Below are 19,997 nucleotides of genomic sequence, written 5' to 3' on the forward strand. Positions count from 1 at the left end.
ATATTGGCCAAGAACATTCCAAAACCACTGCCTGGTCATCAGACCAAACTTGGTCAGAAACCTAGCAAAGCCGCCAGAGCTGACAATCGAACTGAATTAGTCAGGCAGTCTTCCAAGCCATGAGCCCATGGAAGTCGCCATAATGACAAAACGGCAAGCAAGCAACAAACCACCATCTCCTATAAACGAACACGATATGCCTCCGTTGTCGCCGCCAACGACCGACGCACAGGCTCACATCACTTACCGACTCACCGCTACAAACTCCCCAGCAGATCGTACATAGTCCTAAAACGCTAGACTTTTGCGGTTTCGTTAATAGTTATAGCATGAGGGCTGCCGTTTTAGCCCTTGTATTCCAAAAAAGTAAAATTTGATGAAAAAGGTCTTAGATCTGAAGCAAAACTCAAGGAAAACTCACCATAGAGAGTGAAGAAAACAATGTCCACTCAAAACGACAAAGAGAGTTGTGGGGACTCTTCCAGACGAAGTTCTTGCCCATATGCATGAATGTAGTTATATATAATTCTTTTTTAGGGAAATGGAGTCAAACTTTGTTTATATAAATAACGACGTCTCTCCGTCAAACTAGGAAATGGATACTCATAATACAAATCACAGCTCAATCATCTATAGAAGCGTACCAAAAATCATATTATTCACTAACTAAAAAACCTAGAGAAAGAAGTCTTAAAATAAAGAAAAGAAAACAAAGCTCTCAAAATCCACCCTAGTCAAGAATGAATCCACTGTAAAGATTGTCTAGATGCTAAGATCTCCATTGGTGTACGTTTCGACAAATCCAACAGTCAAATGGAAACCATTATAAACCGGTTAAGCAATGAGCTACGAAAAACTCATTTATCCTAGAACAAAAAGAAAATTAACCCTCCCCGAGTGGGGTAACCACCTCAAGCTCTTGTACTTGCTTTGGCTTGTTTCGATGCCAACGGAGACATCCCCTCTTCTTATACACTTTCCCATTCGTGATTAAGACCTCCACCAGATTCATATCGGGAATATTCATTGTCAAATCCATTAGCACAAGTTCCAAACTAGGTTTGAAACGTTTTCCATCCTCTATGTCATCGGTGGTGCGTTTTACAAACTAGTTATATATAACTTATTCATGAAACTCATAGGTATCTGATATTTAGTGAGCGGATTCTACGCATCAAGGTTGCACAATTAATGTGTAAGTGCTCAAATCGCCGTATGAGAATATTGAATGAAGATTATAGACCCTAAATTCCTTTATTTCAATTTTATTTTTGATCCAATGAAATTAAAAGCCCATAATAAGAGTACATCTTTTTCGACCTAATGTTCTTACTTTCTTAGTTAGAAACACTTGAAACTATTTTTTTATTTTAAGTTTGTTAACAGTATTAGTATATATGCATGTAGTGCGACGTAGATGATCGGATCAAAATACTGTATATTAATTACTCGGTTCAGTTATGCCTCAGTGCATAGAAGAATTTTCGTGATATTTAATGGAGAGTGAATTATATGCAACTCCTCTTGGTTGGTTCACCAAAACCCCCCTAACTTGTTTGCCGTCCGAGAACTGGACCGCACTATCTTTTCAAAATTGAACGTAACGCGTTCACGGCGCCAAAGCCACCCAAACCTCCCTCAGCCATCGTCAGATTCCTCCACGTGGCGCACGCCTCCCGAGGCCACACCAAAAAACTTTTCTCTCTCACCACCTTACGTGGGATCTCCCACTTTCGGCCGTCAGAAATCGCTTCGCTCCCTCAACTTCGCTGACCTCGTCTCATCATACGTCGTCGTTTTCCTCTGATCCCGGCCATTCTGAATTTCATCGCCACCTGTTTCAAAAAACCTCCAAATTCCAAAAGCGCTTCTTCTTCTTCTCGGCAATGTGGAATTGCCGCGCCTAGGTCTCCCCCCGATTCGCCGGCGCCGCCGAGATGAGCGACGATCAGGTCACTCAGGGCTGAGCCGAGTTGGCCTTGCTGGAAGCGGAGATTTCGATCCGAGCTTCCGAGTCGGTGAGACTGTGCGAGTTTCGACTTTCCGGCTCGGATTGCAAAACGATGTCGTCTAAGGTTGTGTACGAAGGCTGGATGGTGCGCTACGGCCGGAGGAAGATCGGCCGATCCTATATTCACATGCGCTATTTCGTCCTCGAGTCCAGGCTTCTCGCCTATTACAAGAGGAAGCCGCAAGATAATCAGGTCCGTTTAATCACTCTCCTCACTTCTTCGGTTTTCGTACAACTACTAGGTTAGGGCTTTCTTTCGATGATTTTGGATGGAAATTGTGGTTGAATTCGTTTCGGTTAAGGCTCTAAGAGGTGGTTTTGGCGTTTGTGATTGGTTAGGTTCCGATCAAGACGTTGCTGATTGATGGCAATTGTAGAGTGGAGGACCGAGGCTTGAAGACTCACCATGGGCATGTGAGTTTGTTTATGCTTTTTAAATTATATGCATTTGTAATTCTTGCTTATACAAGCATTGTAATCTTCGGGTTCAGTTGAGTTCTTTGACATATTTAACTCCGATGCTGGCAATTCACATTAAACTAAATGTTTCTTCTAATTATTTTAGTTGCTTCATAGGTGGTGGCTCTTGAGGTAGAAATCTTGTGATTTGATTGTGTACATTTTATCCAAAAGTTATGCTACTAAGATGCTTGAAACTTCACGAACAGAAATTTGTTTTTGAGGATGATTGCTTTGTTTATCAGGCTATGGTGGTGTGCCGTGCTTTCTGTACTTTTCATATGATGGTTTATTACCTGATGTATTGCTTATATTTCTTTTGGTGCAGATGGTATATGTTTTATCTATTTACAACAAGAAAGATAAATACCTTCGAATTACGGTGAGTGGTTTTTCCTTTGCTCCGTTTGGAAGTATATGAAGATACTGTTTCTGATGTATGTATGGGCAGTTTGATAATATGTATGGGCAGTTTGATAATTTTAGACAGTTCACTTACTGTTAACTTTTGACCATTTCTTCAAACTATTTACTAACTGCAACTACTATAATTTCTTTTTGTTTAGTGGATGTGGTTAAAATATGACCTCTTGTGTGACAAATGCTGGCTTTATGAAGTTTCTGCCAAAATAATGGTTTTAAAATGAAACACTTTGGTTAGAAAGGCAAATAAGTTATCGAGTATCAGAGTATGCCATTCTTTTGTAGTTCTTAGATCCGCTGTAGTTATTAGATCCGCTCATATATGCCTGTTTATGATGTGGTGGCCTTATTGTACTACACATGAAGCCACTGTGTTACAAGGTGAATAAATAAGCTTCAGATACTACCTCCCTAGTTCCATGTTCAGCATTTTGTGTGCAGAGGCATGCTGCACTCTCTTTTAGGCACTGGTCTACAATGAGATAGCAGTCTTTGTTAAAGCATTACCTTTATAGTTTGTGGAACTTTTGCCCGTTTGTTTGGACCCTAAGGGCTAGAGTGGGAGTCTGATTTATAGAGCATAGGATGGTGCACCAATTTTAAATTTGTCCACTTTATATTTTGATTTTTAATTTTTCGGAGAGCAATAATTTGTCCCTCATTTTACTCTCCTTTTGTTTTTATTTACTTACGACCTAAGTTGGATTTGGTTAGAAAGGACTAGGCTTGTTGGTGTTTTGATGTTTACTTTCCATTTCTTTATAATTAGGAGGGGATAATGATAACGTAAAAGTGTACATAATCGCCCATTCCACTTCCATGTACTTTAATTATCAAATCAATCAAGATGAGGTATTGCCTTTTCTATTATATCATCCAATAAAGAGTACAGAAAACACAAATGTTTTCCTTTCTTTTCCCTAGTGTAAGATCTTTTTGACTCTATACTACTCGTTACTTACTCTCTTGAGTATGATTTTGTTTAAACTAACTTTACAAAAAGAATGTAGCAGATGTCTAAAACCAAGAGATGTTTTTTTTTTATTTTTATTTTTTACTTTTTTTTCTTTCTGACTGCACAGTGAATAAGCATTGTAGCATTTCCTGCATCAACTTTATCAACGATTTTTGACATGGGTACATGGTTTCTGTGGTGTTCTTGTTGATCTTTATTCAACATGTATGTATATCAGTATATATACACAGTTCATTTGGTAAAAGTTTTGAGCTCTTAGGGGTTAATGATATTGCTTTTTCTGGGGATTATCTATTCAGTTTGTGAAGTTGACTTCTACATAGTAGTTCTGTTAGAAATCTTGATACTCTCAGACACACATACTTGTTTTGATGATGCTTGAACTCTTGATTGCTGAAGTTAATTCTGCTTGAACTAGGTTTTCTTCTTTTCTTGTGTGGAATATTTATGCATTTGGGTTATGTTTGTGGTTCAGATGGCAGCATTTAACATCCAGGAGGCACTAGTGTGGAAGGAAAAAATTGAATATGTCATTGATCAGGTAATTGTTTTTGGACTACTGCTTATTAGTATGATAATATATCACCTACCTTGTGCCCTCCATATATCTAGTTATTTGAACTAGAGATGACTTTTGCTTTTGGGCATTTCATGAGCTAATGGGTACAGGATTGATTGTATATATTGATGTGTGCAGCATCAAGGTTCACAAGCTGCAAATGGGAACAAATATGTTTCTTTTGAATATAAATCTGGAATGGATAATGGGAGGACTGCTTCCTCATCAGACCATGAAAGCCAGTAAGTATATGAATTTGCTTGAGGGAAAAGCAACCGAATCTAATTTACATGCTCATCATAAATTTATAGTAGACAGCGGCACATCACATTATTTTGGATATTGTTAGAAGATGATCTGATCTTTCTTCCTTTTGATTGTCCTTCATATGCTCTTCAATGTTACATTTAACTTTTGAATGAAAGAAAAAGAAGGGATAACATGCAAGTTGTAAAATCACTTCTTGAACCTAGTGTAAAAAAAAGTTAGACCATGAATTAATAAACTTAAAAGATGCTACTAGGTTGTAAAATACTAACATAACTCTTGCTTCTTATTATCTTATATTGTCCAGAGTTTCAGATTTTATCTATGATTCTGTTAAACGTGCAGTTTAGAAATCACGTTATTTTTCAAAATAGTTATTTACTATCCAAGAGTCTTCCTATTTTGCACTTCTGACTTTTTCGCTGTCATGGGCAAATACTTTTTAGCTTAAAAATGTGTTTTTTGTTTATGTGGTCTAGATTTTCGCAAGTATCTTAATGTGTTATAATTTTATGCAGGTTTAGTGCCCAGGAAGATGAAGATGACACCCATCCAAATTTGTTACGAAGAACAACAATCGGAAATGGTCTAAACTGATTTCTTTATTGAATTTTTGATAGATTTGTGCAATCCCCGAGTCTAACTGTCTTTGATATGTGCAGGTCCTCCAGAATCAATATTTGACTGGACAAGAGAATTAGACTCAGAGCTGTCAAACCAGAGTAACAATAATCAAGCATTTTCACGGAAGCACTGGCGTCTTCTTCAATGCCAAAATGGTGAAGCACCCCTCCTCCTCATTACTGCTTTTATAAAAGCTAGAGATGTAACTTGGTAACATAATTATTTATTATTTGAAAATGGAATTGATGAATCTATTTTTTTTTTTTTTTTTTTTTACTATTTGGGATTTTGGCAGGACTGCGCATTTTTGAAGAGCTTCTTGAAGTAGACTACCTTGTATGGGATTCTTTCTTTGTTTATCTTTTCAATTATGCCATTTTTTTTAAATCAATTTGATCAATGTTGCAAACTCATTTTGTTATTTACAGCCAAGGAGTTGTAGTAGAGCCATGAAAGCTGTAGGAGTGGTTGAGGCTACTTGTGAAGAAATTTTTGAGCTTGTTATGAGCATGGATGGATCACGGTTTGAGTAGGTGTTTCCTTTTACAATTCTACATTTATGTTGGTTTCTGTGCATCCCAATAAAACTTATTTTCCTATGCTATGAAAGTACAAATAATTCATCATTGGTTGATCTTATTTACAAAAATAAAGAGAAGCACGAATTGAAACCATTCATAGCAGTATTAGTTGGGGTCCAGGGATAGGGCTCATTACTGACAATATGTGTGTGTGTGTGTGTATCAACAGAGATATTCCAACCCTCAGTTCTATCTTATATAGCATGACTCGTCATTGGTATGCTATTTGAGGCAATCGCCCCACTTTTGTATCTTTATACTCAATATGCCATTCCCGGAATATGGTGCTAGTATTCACAAATATGTTTGCTGTTGTAAAAATGTTTTTAGTTTCCTAAATGAACACATCTTCGTAGTTTTCTTTTTTGGGTTGCTTTTTATTTCATTTGGATTTTTATCTTGAGTGTGCATGTGGGCTGGAAGTGGTGTAACTTATAATTAGTTAAATGAGTTCCTGTATTTAAGATATGTTCTGTGTAACATCTATATACGCCCGAGATTCTCTCACTTTCTATTCCTTGGATAATGTATCATGGGCACACATCCTCCAGAGTTACTCATGCTGAATGAGTGGACACTTGATGGATCTTCTGGTCCAGACATTGCCCGTTGGCCTTCAATGCATAGTTTCCTATGGGTTATGCTGTTATATTTTTATCTTATAAAGTATGATTTTTGATTTTATCTTTCCATTGCAGGTGGGATTGTAGTTTCCAGTATGGTAGCTTAGTTGAGGAGGTAGATGGACATACAGCAGTACTTTATCATAGGCTTCAGCTAGACTGGTTCCCAATGTAATTCCTCACCATGATCCCGATTGGTTACATATTCTTCCAAGTCGCTACTAGTTGTAGACATTTCCTTTGAGCTTCAGTTGCCCTATTTTCTCGAGAAGTGTATCTTGGGCAATATGTTAAATTCTTATGTGGTTTTTAATTTCATTTATGACTTCCATTGCTTATGTCAATTAGAGGTCTGGAGTCATGTTCTGTATACCATTCTACCTAGCTCTAAGACGAGAATCAGTATGACTTGTGCTCAAGAATCGTTATGTTTCAGGGTTGTGTGGCCCCGTGATCTGTGCTATGTGCGGTATTGGCGTCGAAATGATGATGGGAGCTATGGTAATGTATTCTGCTTGCATGACTATATCATTAATAGACGTATATATTTGCCAATTGTTTTTTCTCTTCATGGTGCAGTTGTGTTATTTCGTTCTAGGGAGCATGAGAACTGTGGTCCACAGCCAGGATATGTGCGAGCACATATTGAAAGTAAGTTTATTTCTTCTCTATTGGTCATAGCATTCGAGGGATGAGAAATAGTTGGGATTGTTAGTTTTTTCTTTTAGTTTAAGTAAACCATCTAAAGACCTACATTTTTTTTTTACTGGTCTTCTTTTAAGGTGGTGGATTCAACATTTCCCCTCTAAAACCTCGAAATGGGAGGCCCAGAACCCAGGTCCAGCATCTGATGCAGATTGATCTAAAAGGATGGGGTGTGGGTTATGTTTCATCTTTTCAACAGCATTGTCTCCTTCAGGTGTTAAACAGTGTTGCTGGTAAGTTCCTTGTTTACTTGTTAACAGTCAAAATTCAATGCTACATAAAAGGTTGTCACTTTTGTGATTGATCACCCCATATGTTGCACGGTTGTACATAACCTCTGTGTGCATTCACATTCTGCTTTCTTCTAATGTTTGTAGCTCATCCGATGGCCTTGAGGCAGGTTTTCTTTTTTATATAGTATTTTGGGATCTGAGTGAAGGCACCACATTAACTGTTTTGAGTTGAATATATAAGAAATTACTTCTTCAATACATTAATAAATATGGATATTTTATCCGTTGTGATGAAATGTATTTATATATTTATTAATTCTTTGCTATCTTATATTTATTGATTTGCAGTTGTTTTGTCAAATCCTTCCTTTCAGCATCTTATTGGAGCACTATAATATTCTATTCTTGCTGCAATATTATGCTTATTATCTTTTCTTTTTATGACAGGGCTGCGTGAGTGGTTTTCTCAGACGGATGAAAGGAATGCTCCTCCTAGGATCCCTGTTATGGTCAATATGTCCTCAGCTTCTGTTTCTTCTCGCAAGGGTCAAAAGTTTCTTGATTCTTCTATTAATTCTACGAACAGAAATTCAGTGATGATGGATGAATACTCGGACGAGGATGAAGAATTTCAGATCGCCGAGGCTGAACAAGAGGTTTGATATGAATTCAGTATTTGTGCTCTATGCTATCTATATATTAAGGAATATATATTATGTTCCTTTTCCTTCTTTTGCAGGCATACCAGAATGGGCTTCAGAGTGATATCAAGAAAACAGGTTAATAATTACTATCTCAGTCTAATTCTAATGGTCTTCATCCTTGTTTAATGAATTGAATTGAGTACCTAATTACAATGTCTCTCATGATATGAAGCTGTAGAAGAAGAACCAGCCGATCAGATTGATTTGTCCTGTTTTTCGGGTAATCTGCGGCACGATAATAGTGATAAAGGGCGTGATTGTTGGACAATTTCAGAGGGAAACAACTTCAGAGTTCGGAGCAAACATTTTTGTTATGACAAGACAAAGGTTATTTTTACTCAACCTGCTTCTTATGTAGTTTCTGATTTATTTATTTTTAAATTATGAACTGACATGTATTGTTTAGTGACTGATACCCTTGTTGGCATGCTTATTTGAAGATCCCTGCAGGAAAGCATCTAATGGATCTTGTTGCTGTTGACTGGTTTAAAGATACAAAGAGAATGGACCATGTTGTAAGGCGTCAAGGATGTGCAGCACAAGTATGTATTTAAGTCTGATCCTGTTTAAATGGAGTAAAAGACAGTTACTGCTTTGCATATTAAAAATAAATATGTATCTACTGAAGCTGTATCTAGATTAGTTTTAGCGAAAAATACCAAGAGCCTCTTTCACATATCGAATTTGTACAATTTTGATGGAGGATCACAAAAATTGAATTATAATTTAGGTTAAACTATATATCTTGTCGACTAAGATCGATAGGACATGCACTTCTCAAATATTAGATTAAAATTTAGGTGAGAATGGATGATATGTATGCATTTGTTGGCAACTCGGTGTTAATATGATTATGATATTAAAAGCTGCACGGTTAAATTTTAGTGGCTGTAGTTGGTTTAGCAGTTGACCAATAAACTGTTGTGGCCGAATTGATGAGTGCTATAGGATGTGCCAATTTGTATAGTCGGACATAATTATAGTAATGATGAAGGTGTGGGCAATGACTTTTTGGGTAGTGTGGCATAGGAAATAAAGGGATTTATTCTCCATAGGTTTGAAGGCAGGAGTTGGGAAGTGATTTTGTATGAGTATCTGTGTCCTTTATGTTTTGTTGTTTTTCATTTTGAAATTACAGATCATGCTAGTAGGACTGTAAACTGTTACTGTAATTCAACATAAATGCCGTAGTTAGTTCATTGATCCCAATGGGTTCCTTTGGTTGATTTTCTGACCATAGTTTGTATATTTGTGCAGGTTGCCTCAGAAAAAGGGCTTTTCTCTATAGTCTTTAATCTCCAAGTAAGTTGTTTTACATATCTGACTTAACTTTTAGTCATGATTTATGAGGAGTTAGGAATTGATGAGTCCCGTCTACAGGTTCCTGGGTCAACACATTACAGTATGGTCTTCTATTTTGTGACAAAAGAATTAGTACCTGGATCTCTCTTGCAACGTTTTGTTGATGGTGATGATGAATTCCGTACTAGTAGACTGAAGCTTATTCCATCAGTTCCTAAGGTATTAATTCAGTTTTTTTACCATTAAAAAGTGAAAATATAGAAGTCCAATCTCAGGACTGTTGTAGCTGTCAATTGATCTTGAATTTGGCCACACACACACACACATATGTATCAATATAAGCATCATTCTTCCTTTGTTGGTGTCGGGTTTTTAAATCTTTTTGGCTACTTCAGATATTTGTTTCATAGAAAGGAAAAGGAAAAGAACAATGCAACACAATCAAGATAGGCTAGCAGAAAGGACTAGACAATGCCAAGAAGAATCATTAATTGAAGGATTAAAGATTAAACCCAATGTTAGGCTGAACATGCTAGCAAGTAACTGCCTAACGTAAAAAGAGGCTTAAACACCATAAACTCTTGTTTTTGATCAATCAAATCCCCTTTCCAAACTCAGGTAAAGGTGGCAGTCAAGCACACAGTGACGTGAGCACCAGCCTAGCACAATGGTAATGAATAGGGGATTGCGAAGTTATGAGGCACTGAACTAAGTTGATATTTACATTTAATAGTCCTTGACCATAACCTTGGTAATGCTATGGCCTAAAGCTTCTCAAAGATTGTAGGGAGATGCTTTCCTTCCTAACTTGCAGTGACAGGTTCAATAAGTCTAGTCAAGGCGCACTTATTCCATAACAGAAACTAGAATCTTTAACTATATTGAAGAAACTTCTGCCTGTACTAATTAGATGTTGAAATCACTTTCTCCAAGCAGCATATAGTATAAACGCACGTAGGATACGGGAAGCCAGAATCCTTTTCGTTCTCTTTTTTCCTTATGTTTCCAAGTCTCCAGCATTTGCAACTCAATACAGAGCTAAGAATGCACAATTTCACTAAAAGATAAACCAAGTCATAGGAATCGACTGTCAGTCTCTCATACCATTCATGTCTTCAAGGCTTAAAATGGAGACCCATGAATACAGAGAGAGCGTTTGAGTGACCTTCTGAGGAAAAGTTTCTGAATGAACCATCAAACAAACCATTGACATCCACTTTAGCTAATGAAACATTAACTACAGGTTTACTCACATGAAGAATTCTCTGTCTCTTATATACTTATTCTGGTGGTATTTTTTATTTATTTATTTATTTTTTATTTTACATTCTGGCGGAAGCTCTGGTTTAAACTTCGTTTCCATATGTTATATCTAGTTCTTTTATTTTCTGTATTATACTAGAAACGGGGTTTGTTTTGTACATGTCATTGAGTAATATTTATGAAACCATGCAGGGTTCATGGATTGTTCGCCAGAGTGTTGGAAGCACCCCTTGTTTGTTGGGAAAAGCTGTTGATTGCAATTACATACGCGGTCCCAAGTACTTAGAAGTAATATAAAGCGTTCTTTTTGGGCTGGGACTTTAGACCCTTTATAGAAGGAACTGTTCTTAAGGGTTTTTATATTTCTGCAGATTGATGTGGACATTGGCTCCTCTACTGTTGCTAATGGTGTTCTGGGACTTGTAACTGGTGTAATTACAACATTGGTGGTTGACATGGCTTTTCTTGTACAGGTATGTTTGTCTTACCGAATCCAGACGCCAGTATTTAAATAAACTACAATCTGGAACAATCTAAAAAAGATGGTATTTTTTTTCTTTCTATTTTGCTTCGAGAGATATGGATATGGTTTTTATGTCTGATAGGCAAAGCTTTCATCAATTTATAACAGATGTAGTGCTACTGTCACAGCGTGCTGTTATTAATGTCTTAGATCTTTAATGTTCATTTAAGGAACTGAAATTTTGCACTCCAAAAATTCTAATCCACACTCCTGAATTTTTAAATAATATTTTACTCCCCAATATATTTCATTTCCAGAAAATACCCCAAGTCAGATTTTTCTTTTCCTTTTTTTGCATTGCCAAATTTTCTTTTTACCCTAGTTCCTTTGTTTTCGTCCTCCAACAGATCCAACTCATATTCATTTCATTAAAACCATATCCAACAGATCAAATACATAAACAATCAATTAAACAAACTCCATGTTGCTTCAGTGGTATTTTTATGGACAATTGTGGGATCATCATCTGGCTGTCATTATAGTCCAATAGATAATGCTGGGAAACAAGAAGAGGACAGTCCACCCTCAAATACTCAAAACCCTTAATTTAAAAAATTTAAGAATTCGCTCCGAACTTGACCTCTATTCCCAACATGAAGTAAGACCCAATTTGATTGACTCCCACAAATATTCCAACCTTAGCTGCTCTCACACAACCCCTAGCTAATCCATGAACCCTCTCCTCTACCATCCCCCGGCAGTGACGATTAAGCCCCCTAGCTAATCCATGAACCCTCTCCTCTACCGTCCCCCGGTGGTGACGATTACGCCGCCTGGGAAGGCAACTTCTTGTTCCTCCTCAACATCTCCACCATCAGCTTCTTCATCTGCCTATAATTTAGTTGGGAATAAAGAGACTGGTCAGTTTTTGCTTTGCAGCAATCCCTTCGGTTTGCCTCAACCTCAACATATTCTACAAGTGGCTCCTGATGGAGCAGGTTGGTGTATGCGGGAACCAAAAGTTTTGGCTGAAGAAGAGAGAAGGGGATGTATTCATCTTGAGTCGTGGTTTTGTTAAGAACGAGGGTGACAGAAACTCTAAATCTGACTCAAGGGTAATTCAGGAAAAGGAAAAGAGATTGTTGTTAAAATATTATTTAAAATTGTGTGGATTACAAGTATTGGAGTGCAAATTTCACTTCCTTTTATTTATAATGGTTCTTGAGTAATCAACAATACTTAGGGTATAGAAGCTCCTCAGTACATGGTTTTATGCATGTGAAATGGTTGGAAAATGTTATATTACTTTGTAAGCTGACTGGGAAATGGTTTCCTACAGGCAAATACAACAGATGAATTACCAGAGAGGCTAATTGGTGCAGTCCGTGTTTCTCATATAGAACTCAAATCTGCTATAGTCCCAAAGCTGGAGGTGGATCCATCTCCTTCATAACTGAAAGACAATTAACCCTTTTCTGGTTTTATACAAAATCATTGGTTCAGATATGCTTGTAATGCATCTCCTTATATCATTGCCATATCTCACTTCAGGAATGAAGATAGTCAATATCTCAAGTGCAATTTTTGCACAAAATAGTGGCATGACTTTTATAATAAGTACAGTCCAGGTAAATTGTTTTGTTCATTATTTTTTCGTTCAATCAAGGTATATTCTTCTTTTCAAGCCATTGGGGACTCTCAAGTTCAAGTCTATGCTGGGACTCTCAAAAAATTAGTGGTTCTCATTGGTAATAGCAGGGTTAGCCCAGTTACTATGACCCATCTTTTCGAGACATTTTATAGAATGGGAATGACATAGGACTATTGTTTCGTTATGGAGTAATAACGACCTTACATATGGAATGAACCATGTGTTTGACCCTCTGTTTCTAGACATATAACCCAGCTTTGTATCTAGAGTTCTTGTTGCATGACTATGAGTTAGCAACTACATATGAAGTAGCTGGTCCCTTGTAGTATTACCTCTCAAATTGCTTGGTCTTCGTGTGTTCTACTACATCCTTTCTGTACCTGCTTAAAAGCCAAGCCAGCCGAGTTGAATTATTATTTTTTTGTAACCTTTGGATGTCTATGAGAAAGAGTTTTCCCTCTGTCCGGCATGAGGAGTCATCTTTCCATCGGAGATGCCAACAGTCATCTTTTCATCTTATTTTTCATGTTAGTTTTTTGTTTGTACCAAGTATTGATCAATATGATTCATCTTTTCAAAGATTTATCATTAATGTTGTTGTGACATCGGTGTTTGAAGTTTTGTGAAAAAATAGTATGATGAGATTAGCAGCCGAAGCAAGGGGAATATGTTATCAATACATTTCTTGAAAAATTAGCATCATGATATTACTATTGCGATGTGCTAGCTCGATTAAATTCATACAGATCTAGTTCGAGTAAAATTCATAAGTTTGTTCACTCTTGCCACATTTCTCAGATGATCTTTATTAATTTGTTTGGAAACTGTGGACTCTATGTAATATCGTCTATAGGAGGGGAAATATGCATTACTATACAAATTTATTGTTGACAAAGTCACAAAACGCATCCAGTGAAGCCAACGAGCTTGCCGGATAGCCGTTCTCGAACTTGTCCCGGATCGCCGCCGATCGTTTCCTTATCTCTTCATCCTCCAAAATCCTCTCCAACCCAACAACTATGTCCTCCTTGGTCACCTTATCAGCCGGATAGCCCTCAGCCACCAAACTCCCAACTCTGAGATAGCTCACCACCATCTTCGCATTGTAGTACTGATCGCCCCTAATTGGCCACGCCAATAGCGGCACGCCACGTACCACCGCTTCCAGCGTGGAATTCCACCCACAATGAGATATAAACCCGCCTGCCGACGCGTGGCTCAGTATCAGCAGCTGTGGAGCCCAGCCGTGAATTATTAGGCCTCTCTTCCCCACTTTCGCATCCAACCCGTGTGGGAAGTAGCTCTCTCCGGGCGGACCCGACCCGGGACCCGGTTTTCCGGACTTGCGTTGGATGACCCATATGAACGGCCGGGTCGACTCTTCCAGCGCTTTGGCCAGCTCCGGGTACTCCTCCTCTGTGGGATTCACCTCGCTACCGAATGACACGTAGACAACTGAGCCCCGTGGCTTGGAATCGAGCCATTGGATGACCTCGTCCTCTGTGTAGTTGGATTCTCGCTTGGGTCGGATCTCCGGGTCGTTCACCAGGGACTCGAACGACTGCCAGTACTGCTCCGGCAGTAAGGGACCCACTCCCCAGACGGGTTTCCCGGTCAACTCGGAAACGTAGTCAAGAAACGGACGCTCGAGATCGTCACACGTGTTGATCAGTATCGCGGAGGAGCTCTTCACCTCTTCCACCCACGGCGCCGGTTCTCCGGGCAGAGGCGGTCCACGCGGCGGTTTCATCCCGCCGGGACCGCCGGACTGGGAAGGTTTCTTGTGCGGCGGCGGTGAGGGAATCCAAGCACGCCTTTGTTGGAGATCCGAGTACGTAACGACCATGTTTTCGGGTAACCCGGGAAGAGCTCTAGCCTCGCCGGGTTTCATGTCGCCGGGTCGGACGACCCAGACAGCGTGCTGGATGGCGGCCCAGGCGGCGCCGGAGGTGATGAAGACAACCGTGGGAATGCCGAACTTCCAGAACACTTCCTGGGTCTTGCTCATAATGTGGTCTATGACGGCGAAAACGGGCCGGGTCGGGTCAGGGCGAAGTTGGGCCAAGAGCGGCTCGAGGCCCTGAAGCGTGTGGCGGCTGGGGAAAGGCGACGGGGTTGAGCAGGAGGAGAGGATGGTGAGTCTGAAGAGGGGTGAGTGGAGGAGGCAGGAGGGGATAGAGGAGGTGAGGTCGGATTCGAGGATGAGGGTGATATGGTAATTACGGGAGGTGAGGTGGTTGCAGAGCTGGAGGCAGGGGAAGAGGTGGCCCTTGCCATCTTTGGGTACTACTAGAATTTCAGCGGTCATGGTTTTCTCAGGAACAGAGTGTGGATGGAAGAAGAAGGCTGTTTTATACTGCTGACCACTTGACCAGTCATCTTGGGTGCGTAACTGTTGGACTGTTTGGTAATAATCGAGACTGTTTGGTCTAAAAGGTTGACTCACTGTCTCACTCTTGTGTGATCTTTCACTCATCTTTTTTATGTCGATAAAAGTTAATAATATTTACTTGGAAAAATCGAGTACCATCTAAATTCTAGAACTCACCTTCCTCCGGAGATCTAACACCCCAACTTTCAAAGAGCAAAAATAAAAAATCTAACCCTGGGAGAAATTGAAGGTTACCATTTTCTCTTTGTTCATCTTTGCTCTTCTGCCACTGGATATCTAAATGAAGGTCATAATTTTTCTCATAAAGTGAACTTGAAATTCCTTATTCTAATAGAGCATCAAAATGAACACATTAGGAGGGAAACTATACATAGAACTCCACCTCGTGTGATGACTACGTTTGTAGAGATTTAAGCACAAAGAATATATATTTTGCTACTGTGAATAGGTTTCCATAACAAGAATTTTATCTTGGTAAAGTTTTGTTTGGCAAGAACAAGAAATAGATTGACGATACATGTAGAAGTACTAAACACATTACCATACAAGAAAGTACAAAGTCAATGAGCTCAAGTTTCTCGGCCTTTATGTCGAATGAAGTCCCCAAAGGCATCCAAAGCAGCCACAGAACTTGTTGGAAAGCCATGCTCAAACTTGGCACTGAGCTTCACAGCTCGTTGCTTCATTTCTTGATCATTGAGAAGTTTCTCAATTCCTCTTGTTATATTCTCCTTCTTTATCGTCTGCGATACATCCTTAGAAATCATGTACCCAACTTTGAGATAACTCGTTATCAATTTAGCGTCCGAGTGTTGGTCCCCTCTAATTGGCCACGCCAAAAATGGCACTCCACGACCAATTGCCTCCACAGTTGAATTCCAACCGCAATGCGATAAGAATCCTCCTGTTGATGGATGACTTAGTATCAAGAGTTGTGGGGCCCACCCGCGTATGATCAACCCTCGGTTTCCAACACGGGTTTGTAACCCGTACGGAAAATAGGCCTCTTCGGGTTCTGAATCGGGTTGTGACGGCTTGGAAGGCCCCGTTGAGAGGCCCGCATTGGCTCGGACCACCCATATGAATGATCGGGTTGAGGCTTCCAACGCCTCAGCCAACATCTCGTACTCCTCCTTAGAGGGACCCACCACAGTTCCAAATGAAATGTACAACACCGATCCACTTGGTTTCGTATCTAACCATTTGTTTACCTCATTTTCTGAGACGTTCGATTTTTGATTGGTTCGAAATTTGTGATCGTAGAAAACCGAACCGGCCGATTTCCAATATTGCTCAGGCAAGAACGGGCCCACGCCCCAAACCGGTTTCCCCAACTTATTGGAAACGTATTCAATAAACGGTTGCTCCAACTCATCACATGTGTTGATCATAACTCCGATACATGGCTCAATTGCTTCCACCCACGGTGGTTTATCACCGGGATTGGTCGGGTGATGTCTCTCCGGCCCAAACTTAGTTTGAGGTGGTGGTTCAGTAGGAAACCTGATCTGTCGCTTAAGATCCGAAACCGTTATAGCCATCTCTTCGGGTAACCCAGGTAGCAAACGGGTCTCGCCAGCTTTGACATCTAAAGGGTGGGCCTTCCACATGGCATACTCCACGGCGGCAGAGCAAGCGCCGGAGGTGAAGAAGCTGACTGCCGGAACTTCATATCTGTTGAAGATATCAAAAGTCCAGCTCATCTTCATGTCAACAACTGCATAAAGAGGTCGGACTGAGCTCTGATCATGGTTTCGAGTGGAGAGGAGTTTCTTGAGTCCGAGTGCTATCTGGCTGTGGTGTTCGTGGTGGCTGTGAAGCGGCTGAGAACTCGGCTCCAGCGGCGGTGCTTCAGATATTTCATTGATTTCGACAAGTGGGTATTGACGGAGAGATAAGGGTACGGTGGAGGAGAGTTTGGATGAGATAACCAAAACGGTCTTGAAGTTTCTGGAGGCTAAGTGCTTGCAGAGCTCCATTGAAGGAAACAGATGGCCTTGACCGAAGAACGGAACGATCCATATCTCATCTGCCATATTTGCAGAGTTGGGTTTGTCTTGCACTTTTGTAATAAAGCTCGGGAATATTTAGGTAGATTAGTGGAAGATTAATGGAAAAGAAGAAAGGAGGAAGAGAGCTCAACTGAGACGTTGTGGAGAAATGGAAATGGGGGTCGACAGAATGGTTTTGACTGTCAGTTACGTGAATCAAATTTGCTGATTGCTAGTTGTGGTATGAAATGAAATAGCATACCGACGTTTTTAAATGCCGGATATCTTTAATATCTGTTACATGTCAAAATGCAGGATCAGGATCCTCTCCTTTGGCTATTTATAGCCTTGTTTATCCTTGACTTCTAATCTCAGCCATTGATTATAAATCTAAAGGTCAGCTTTCATCCACATCAGCAAATGACTATTAAATATTAAAACGATGCTTTTTCAAGACGAACGACGTCTGCCTTCTATTTCCGACGTTAACTCTGCGTCTAAATATGCAGAAGACAGAAGAATGTTCTTCCCAGAAATCTCAATCTAATAACTAACAATCACAGTAGCGATTAATACGAAAAACTTCCACTTCTTTAACGCAGAGATCTCTACAAAGTTAATTTTTCTCTCAGAATGGCTCAGTGCGGGAAGAAAGCGATGGATGTGGATGTGGAGGATTCATTCACCGACGGGAATGGTAATCCCATCTGGGGATTTTCCTTGTCAACTTCTATTGAGAGGTTATAGGGTTTGGGATATTTGGGTTTGGTAGTGCTGTTTAGGGGAAAAATGGGTTTGTTGATTCGTGTGGTTGGTGGTGAAGCAAATCAAGCCATAGGGCAGATCTTTGTTTTGAATTAATCTCGTTTATGAGGTTGGGTTTTGAATAAATTCATATGAGTTTAAAAGAAAACTCAAGCCATAAGAAATAAAGAATCTCATCCATAAAAAACACAGCAAGTGCTAGAAAATCTGAAAAATAGCCATTAAATATGAGAATTTGGGATTGAAGCTTACTTGTGCATCTCGAGCCACATCAAATTCTAGAAAAGGAACCTCCAATTCCAAATGCCCAAGTTCATTCTAATTGACCCACTAATGCAAATAATAAGAACTGTGTGATGATTATGGAGATTTGAAGGGTTTTTTTTTTTTTTTTCAGATTCAATATAAACATACAAGGAAGAACCCAGTTGGAAATGGATTAACAATTGAGATTCTTCTAAGTGTAGAATCGAGGTTCTGGTGTAGAATCGGGGTTCGGCTTTGGAATATCGAAAGTTCTTGTATGCACCGTGGTGCCAGTAAACCGATTATCAAAATAAGATCTCAGCCATCCATTCAATCTTGTTCTCAACTTGCACTAATATTGATATTAATACTGTTAACAGAGTTAAAATTAACCAAAAAATCAGTCAACATGGTAAAAACACGCAAACATAATATTCATTATATCACATTAACCCAGGGCATTCAATCAAGGTCGAATGACTTCAATAAAAAGAGCCAAAGGTCGAAGATCAGGGCTCTAGCCTCCTCGGATTTCATCATGGTGATGACATTTCCGGGGAAGGCGAGAAATCACTGCTGCAGATGAGATTACAGATCTGAAAACGATGGCCGAATCTAATATGGGCAGGATTCACAGGAAAGGGAGACGAAGGCCAAATCTGATATGGCTGTAAAGAAGATTGGGAGATTAGGACTGAAAATGAATCAATGGGTTGGAAAGGAGATGGGGACTGCAAATGGTTGCATGCAGAGGGAGAATATGTTGTGAGGAGAAGAAGAGAGAGCTCTGGAAAGAGGAAAGGAATTGCAGTTATTGCACCGAAGAGTTAAGAGAGAGAAGAGATAAAAAAATAAAATTGAAGCCCCATAAATTTTGCTACCTCGTCAAATTATATGGGGTTTGGTCAAAGTCGACCACTACAACTCAATCTCCACGATAACACTCACAAGACATGATCTCTAATAAGTTTTTAGATGATAAATTATGTATAATATTATTATTAAACATTTAATTGACCAAAAAATAATATGAATCATTTAAAGTGATTTATTATGTAAAAGTTTTAGCAACCTTAAAATAAGGTGATATTATTTTGCTTTTATATAATTATATATATTATCGTATTTTGATGCATCCAAAACGTATCCGTTTTAACAAAATTTCAAAACAAACGCTTCCACGTTTCTAAACAGGCTACGATGCACCGTTTTCGTATCTGATTCCATACAATGTAGGTTTCATGTCATCAGGTTGGAGTATAGTTCATCTACACCGTCCACACGGTATGCTGGATGACGTCCCCGAAGGTACTCTGAACTTCCAAAATAGTAAAATGGTCGACGATGAAATTGGCTCAGATCTGGGTGGAGTTGAGCCAAGAGTGCCTCCATGCCTTGAAGCATGTGATGGCTTGGGAAATCGATCGCTCTCAAAGTGAAAATATGATTTAGTGTTATTTCAGCATTGACCATAGTGGTCAACCCTATATAATATATATATATACACACACACACATAGTCCCCTTCCAGAGAGGAATCCCTCTTTGAAATTAAAGTGCGGGACTCCTTATTTCGCTCATTTTCAGGTCGTATTTCCACATCTCAACCATACAATGTCTAAAACACAATGTGTAGATCATTCTTGCAAAGTTTCATCAAATTTGAAGATCATTTGGGTACCGAATTAGATTAAATAAATCAACAGAACAAAAGTTGTCCAAACAGAACCGTTCGTGTAAATTACAATTACGGAAGCTCA

General features: G+C 39.3%; 3 protein-coding genes across 3 annotated transcripts; 1 reads left to right on the forward strand and 2 right to left on the reverse strand.

Annotated features, from left to right (window-relative positions):
• The first annotated feature begins 1,626 nt into the window (after positions 1-1,626).
• On the forward strand, positions 1,627-12,873 carry LOC101306049. Its single transcript, XM_004300106.1, has 22 exons — positions 1,627-2,204; positions 2,351-2,425; positions 2,799-2,852; positions 4,345-4,410; positions 4,567-4,670; positions 5,214-5,281; positions 5,358-5,474; positions 5,615-5,655; positions 5,748-5,848; positions 6,599-6,694; positions 6,960-7,024; positions 7,103-7,174; positions 7,306-7,461; positions 7,909-8,117; positions 8,201-8,240; positions 8,338-8,492; positions 8,606-8,707; positions 9,423-9,467; positions 9,546-9,686; positions 10,923-11,018; positions 11,102-11,203; positions 12,533-12,873. The coding sequence occupies exons 1-22, from the start codon at positions 2,064-2,066 to the stop codon at positions 12,644-12,646; spliced, it is 2,160 nt and encodes a 719-aa protein (XP_004300154.1). The 5' UTR covers positions 1,627-2,063; the 3' UTR covers positions 12,647-12,873.
• Positions 12,874-13,612: 739 nt separating this feature from the next.
• Positions 13,613-15,320, reverse strand: LOC101310524 (UDP-glycosyltransferase 73B3-like). Its single transcript, XM_004301589.1, has one exon. It carries the CDS (start codon positions 15,318-15,320, stop codon positions 13,716-13,718), a length of 1,605 nt encoding a protein of 534 aa, XP_004301637.1. The 3' UTR covers positions 13,613-13,715.
• Positions 15,321-15,534: 214 nt separating this feature from the next.
• Positions 15,535-17,504, reverse strand: LOC101306340 (UDP-glycosyltransferase 73B3-like). The gene has a single exon (XM_004300107.1). It carries the CDS (start codon positions 17,270-17,272, stop codon positions 15,806-15,808), a length of 1,467 nt encoding a protein of 488 aa, XP_004300155.1. The 5' UTR covers positions 17,273-17,504; the 3' UTR covers positions 15,535-15,805.
• Positions 17,505-19,997: the final 2,493 nt, after the last annotated feature.

Source organism: Fragaria vesca, linkage group LG5 (assembly GCF_000184155.1).
Source record: "Fragaria vesca subsp. vesca linkage group LG5, FraVesHawaii_1.0, whole genome shotgun sequence".
In the NCBI taxonomy this organism is placed as follows: Eukaryota; Viridiplantae; Streptophyta; class Magnoliopsida; order Rosales; family Rosaceae; genus Fragaria; species Fragaria vesca.